General features: G+C 46.0%; 1 protein-coding gene across 1 annotated transcript; it reads left to right on the top strand.

Moving 5' to 3' along the window:
* Window positions 1–4,712: 4,712 nt before the first annotated feature.
* Window positions 4,713–5,318, top strand: ARL11 (ADP-ribosylation factor-like 11). Its single transcript, XM_010081091.1, has one exon. It carries the CDS (start codon window positions 4,713–4,715, stop codon window positions 5,316–5,318), a length of 606 nt encoding a protein of 201 aa, XP_010079393.1.
* Window positions 5,319–5,906: the final 588 nt, after the last annotated feature.

The raw sequence follows: 5,906 nt of genomic DNA on the forward strand, positions 1-5,906 counted from the left end.
TGAGTTTCCCATGGGCATGCCAGACATCAGGGGCAGAACAAGAGGAATGGGCCAGGAAACAGAAGAGAAAAAGGCCAAACTTCCCTAAGCCTGAAAATTTGGCTTTGTTGTGGCTTTAGCTTGGGGTCCTGGCTAGGTCAAACCCAGTGGGTCCCCTGCAGCTCTGCAAGGAGCTTTCATAGCCCCAGCTCGGAAGAAGTCCCCTTCAAGATGACTTGCCAGCAAGTAGACAGGTGTGCTCTCCAGGTCAACACATCCACCTGTGTCCAGGGCCTCCTTCAGCTCCCAGCAGGCTTTCTCGACAGTTGCTGGTCTGAACATTCCCTCCATTGGTGGTTCTTCTGTGTATGATATAGCGAAGAGATCTCGCAGGAAACACTTAGCAGGGCTGGGTGAATGGCAGCTCTGGTGGCTTTCCTCAGAGACACAAGCAACTCTGGCTGGGTAGGTACACTCTGCCTGCACTGGGCTGTGATCTACTTGTTGCTTCAAGCAGATGCCATTAGGATGAACACTCATGGTAAGGATGGGATCTACTTCTGTTATTCCTGGCTCTGCCAAGCGTTATGTCCCCTAGAGCTGCCTTCCAAAGAGGTGACATGGGCTGGACCAAAGCTCCGCCCCAGCTCCTTCCACCACTGGGCAAGGACATGCCCTCTGGGTCATGCCTGTTGGAGGGCTGTGCTGGAGGGTGAAGCACATGTCTCCTGAGCTCCACAGCATCACTGCTGGGGACACTGCCTGGGAACACTGAAGGATCACCCCCAGGGAGGCCGGCAAGGGCCAGTGAGGCCTCTCAATTCTCTCAGCACCTTGACACTCACATGGATATTGTGAATATTATTTGGGTGAGATTTGTAAGGTCATTTTTAGATGACCCATATTATACCCATATTATACCCATATTATCTACATATTATCTAAAAAGAAATTACGTTTTGGATGAAGAACTATGATGAAAAACTATTTCTAATTTTAGTGAAGATAATCTTTTGGTTATGGTGGCAAGGGAGATTAAGCTTTCACATGCCTTTAATTACCTCTTTGATGCAAAGGTCACTGCATGTCTAATGGAAGAGAGAGCAGCAGTGGTTGTGCAATACCTGTGAGGCCGTTAATGGAAAGTGCTTTGCACTAATAAAAGGGAAGGATCAATATCCCATTTGCTTGGAAGTTTCTGCCTTGGTTTTTGGGATACTTCTGGTAGTTTGGTAATGTGTAATAAGGGGCACTGCCTTCTCAAGAAGCATTTCTGATGGACTCAGCTGCACTTTTGCTATGATTAATACTGATTTCCAGTGAATTGGTTAGAATTAGACCTACCTCCTTCAGAGCTCACCCTGTTCTGGTGTATGGCATCACAGCCATGAAGGCTATTGTGACAGCCATGCTAAGAGCATCATGGTCTAACCCTGAGATGACGTGGTTTCCCTAGGGAACCATCAACTATTGGTTTGTTCTCCAAAGCCTGTGTCTCATGTCCTACTGCAGGTCACAGAATCATAGATTCATAGAATGGTTTGGGTTAGAAGGGACCTTGAAAGATCATCTAGTCTAATCTCGATGCCATGGGCAGGGACACCTTCCACTAGACCAGGTTGCTCAAAGCCCTGCCGAACCTGACCATGGACACTTCTAATAATGGGGCATCCACAGCTTCTCTGGGCAACCTGTTCCAGTGTCTCACCACTCTTACTGTAAAAAATTTCCTCCTTATGTCCAAATCTAAATCTACCCTGTTTCAGTTTAAAGTGTCTTTCTTCCTCCTGTGTGCCCTGTGGAGTGAGGGCAAAATGCTTTGACAGTGAATATAGTGATTGGGACAAAATTCCAGTTACTGTAATATTTAGGGCATGGGAGGAGGAGGGGATCCTCTCCTATAGTACTAGTCCTGATTATTGCTCTTTGTGATTAATATCTAGGAAACGGGAGAATGCATGCCTAACAAACAGCAAACAAATAAATTGACTGAAATTCTATGAAATTATGGATGGAAGTAGTGACCACTGGCTTTTCTCCTGTGAATTTGGAGACATGAAACATGAAGCAAGAACATTTGTTCTGCCAATGTAAGACATAGCTGATGTAGGGGCTGCCCTTGTATCTGAACACAATTTCTGAATTATTTAGCATACGGCCTTTCTGCTCCGTCAATAGACTCACTCACAGCTCATCTCGTCTGCTTTTACTTTATTTTCTTTCTTTCTTAGACAGACTTGCAGTCGCTCCCATGTATTATTTATTGGAAATGCTATGCTTTTCTAACATAGCTGTGGGTGGCACATACTGTAGGCACAGTTTGCACCCCATATTTGGAATAATTAGCAAAAAGAAAGAAAACAGGCCGCAGTTCAATACATGGTGTATGAGAAAATAAAAAAAAAATATAGAGCTGCCTTTATTTGCCCATCAATTATTCTGTGGCATAGAAAACCTGAAAGCAATCTTCAATAATACTGTACCCTAGTTGCATTCTTTATTCTGGCTTTATTTCTTCTTTTTATTTCCTTTTTTTCACAGAAGCAGCCTATTTCTGTAGCATGTTAGAGAGTGATGCAATAAAGAATCCATCACATCATATTTCAAATACTGAATTATTCATTGGATGGTAGAATCTCCACCCTATGTATATGTATATTTTAGTTTACTTAAAAGAAATTTCAGTGCTATGACTGTCTGGTGGGATGAAACAGATGTGTACCACAGCCTTCTATCAAGCCTCAGAGAAGATGAGCAGTAGCAAAGGCAGGAGAAACATGAAAAGATCAAGAGACAATTCACTTGACCCACTGGTATGTCAAAAAATATCAGCTATATTGATCTTACAGTACAATGCAATATGGGGAGAAAGGTTTTCCCCAACATGGAGAACAAGCAGATTAAGGAGCGAGACAACAATTTCACTTATTTTTAAAAATTAAGAACTCAGACAAATATGTAAACCTCAGGCAGCAGTGTGCACTGCAGAGTGTGCAAACAGTTCCCTGAAGGACTGGGATCTGCTGCACATTGTAGTTCTCTTTTCTAATTCCCATCTAGAGAGCTTCCTGCCCTTTTTCCATGTATAGGCTGGTTTCAGAAAAGATCACACATGAACATATACTGCGTGATTTATCGCATGCATGGTGGTGCATTTATATTGTTAGATTAACTCTGCAACAACTGCTGTAAATAAACATTAGCTTTTGAATTAACCTAAAGCCTGACCACAGCAACACATCTTACATAGCCACAAGCTGCACAAAGCTCGTGGAGGCTCTTCATACCAACCAGCTCTGTGGTTTAACTATGGGAGAGACATGAATCACAGAAATATCTTGCAAAACATGGTCCATAGGACCCTTTGCAATCCCCTGCAGCCTATCTGGGCCAGACTCCTTGTTTTGTTTTGTTTCTCATTCATCTTCCTTTCTTTAAAAACTGTAAAACTGACACATCTTGCCCCCAGGGTAAGAAATATGTTGGCCACTAGTGACCTGGTCACTGACCAGACAGTCTCTTCCACATGCTACGCTGAACTTCATCTGCAGCAATGGTGGCTTGCGACATGGAGGCATCATATGGAGATCATCACTGGGGAAATTGCACCTCCCACAGACACATGGAAGTCCCCCATGGTCCCAGGGAAGTGCAGATGAATCACATCTTCATCCTCAAATAAAGGTGGCCAGAGAGCAGCCAGCTCTGTGGTAATGCTGCAGTGTGAGAGTTACAGCTGCTTTCAGTTCTGCGTGACTCTGAGTAGCCTTTTAAGAACAAAACCCAACTGATAAAGAAGGTGAATACCGGCTTTGCTGGGCCCCTGCCTGGCTGCCATCAGCTGCTCTTGCACAAGCGACTCTGGGAGCTGTTTCAGCAGCACATTTTTGCCTCTGGTGTGTAAAGTTCAAGTGGTGCTGTCTTGCTAACCATTTTTCCCTTCATTTAAGGGATTTTTTTTACCCCCTCAGCCACAGAGGACTGACTTTGCTTCACTTCCAGAAATTAAAATGTAGTAAATACCTTGAGGTAAAGAATTTTATAGATTTTCACTCCAGGGAAGGCATTTTGACTACTCATATTTCAATGAGGCATTAAAAAACTATGCTTGTGTGCATTTTTTGAAATTGCTGTAATTACTGTCTACACAACAGGTAGTGAAAGCTGATGCTATGGAAATTGGTTTTGTACTTTCTACCTTAAGACTGGGAGAAAAATTCACAGTTGTCTTGTTGCTCATTTAAATCCACACCCTTGAGCTGTGATTCAGCAAATTCCCAGACTTACTCTGATCTGAAACCTGGGTTCCTCCTTGCCCTGTCCTGCCGGGGGTGGATTTCCCCTAGAGAAGCCAATGAACAAAAGCTCATTTACTTCTGTATACGATGAGGAGGAAACTTGCTCCACCATGTCTCCACCTCTTCCTGCAAAGTGTTGGCTCTCTTTTGCACTGATCACATCAGGTTGCAAATGAAATGGAAGTCAGCAGCAGCAGTGCTGGGATATAGAAACTGTTGTTTCCAGCGGCGCTCCCTGGCTCTGCTCCACACCTCATTTTAGCTACATAAAAGAAGCAAAAGCAAGTTGCCCGTGTCTTTCTTCAGCAAACCTAACGTGCTCTCTTGGAGAGGCAGAACTGAACACTCTGTTATTAACCGACATTACTGAGGAAATACTCTTGCTTTCTTTTTTTGGCTACAATTTTTTTTTGCCAGAGTTGCGACAGCATCTTGATGGGGAAGCTGATCTCCAAAGGCCAGCACAAAAGAGATGCTCGAGTTGTCATGCTGGGGCTTGACTTTGCTGGCAAATCCACCCTTCTGTACAAACTGAAGAGCGGCTGGGCTGTGGAGACCTGCCCAACGGTGGGCTTCAACGTGGAGTATCTGAAAACACCCTGTCGCGTATCCTTCACCCTCTGGGACGTTGGAGGACAAAGCAGCCTGCGGGCAAGCTGGCCTGACTACCTGGAGGACACCAACATCCTGGTCTTTGTGCTTGACAGCACAGACGTGGCACGGCTTCCTGAGGCAGCAGCGGCACTGGAGGAAGTGCTGAGCCACCCCAGCATGGCTGGTGTCCCCCTCCTCCTCCTGGCCAACAAGCAGGAGGTGCCGGGAGCGCTGACACCCGCTGAGCTGGGGGAGAGGCTGCAGCAGGGACGGCTGGTGGAGCATCGCTGGGTGCTCCAGGGCTGCAGCGCCCACACTGGACAGGGCCTACAGGAAGCCTTGGATGTCCTGGGAGAGCTGCTGCAGGGTCCAGAGCAGAGGTCCCCATCCCAAGAGCAGCCCCTTGCAGGACTGGCAGAGAGGAGCCAAGCTCTGAGGCAAAGCTGAACCTCGAGCAGACCCTTCCCACTTGTGGCTTCTTGCACGTTTGCTACAGAAGATCCCAGCCTCCAGATGCCCCCTAAAATGAGCAGGCCTGCCGTTGGCACATGCCATGCGGAAAAACACCCAGCCACTCACCACTGAAACCCACCAGGCAGACCTCTAAGCAAAACTCCCACCGTGGAGCATTTTTGGATCCATTTCTTGCATCCTCATCATCAGCCACAGCTTGCCCCGCAGTCGCCAGGCTCTGCTCATCCACTGTGTGTGTGTCCAGTGCTTCAGCGGGGATGCTTTTTGCCAGAGCAATATAAATTATACCAGAGATGCACAAAAGGGACAGAGGGGGTTGTTTGTTTTCTGCGCTCGCAGATGCTAAAAGGGAATGGCTAAACTGGAGCAGTGTAAGCGCAGGACTTCGAACAGCCGACAGCTAATTGGTTTTAACACAGCATCTATGGGCATAATTTTTGAGCCATGGACGTGAGTCAGGATTGGATGGCATAATGCGGTTCAAGGATGTGTATATATTAATTTCTGCGTTTCTTGTTTTAGGTCTTTCTTTTCCATTTGTTACTTTTATCAAATACTGAC

This window comes from Pterocles gutturalis, unplaced genomic scaffold, assembly GCF_000699245.1.
Source record: "Pterocles gutturalis isolate BGI_N339 unplaced genomic scaffold, ASM69924v1 scaffold7224, whole genome shotgun sequence".
Classification (NCBI taxonomy): domain Eukaryota; kingdom Metazoa; phylum Chordata; class Aves; order Pterocliformes; family Pteroclidae; genus Pterocles; species Pterocles gutturalis.

Coding starts and splice junctions, on each gene's coding strand:
- ARL11 (XM_010081091.1), top strand. CDS start 4,713: ATGGGGAAGCTGATCTCCAAAGGCCAGCACAAAAGAGATGCTCGAGTT.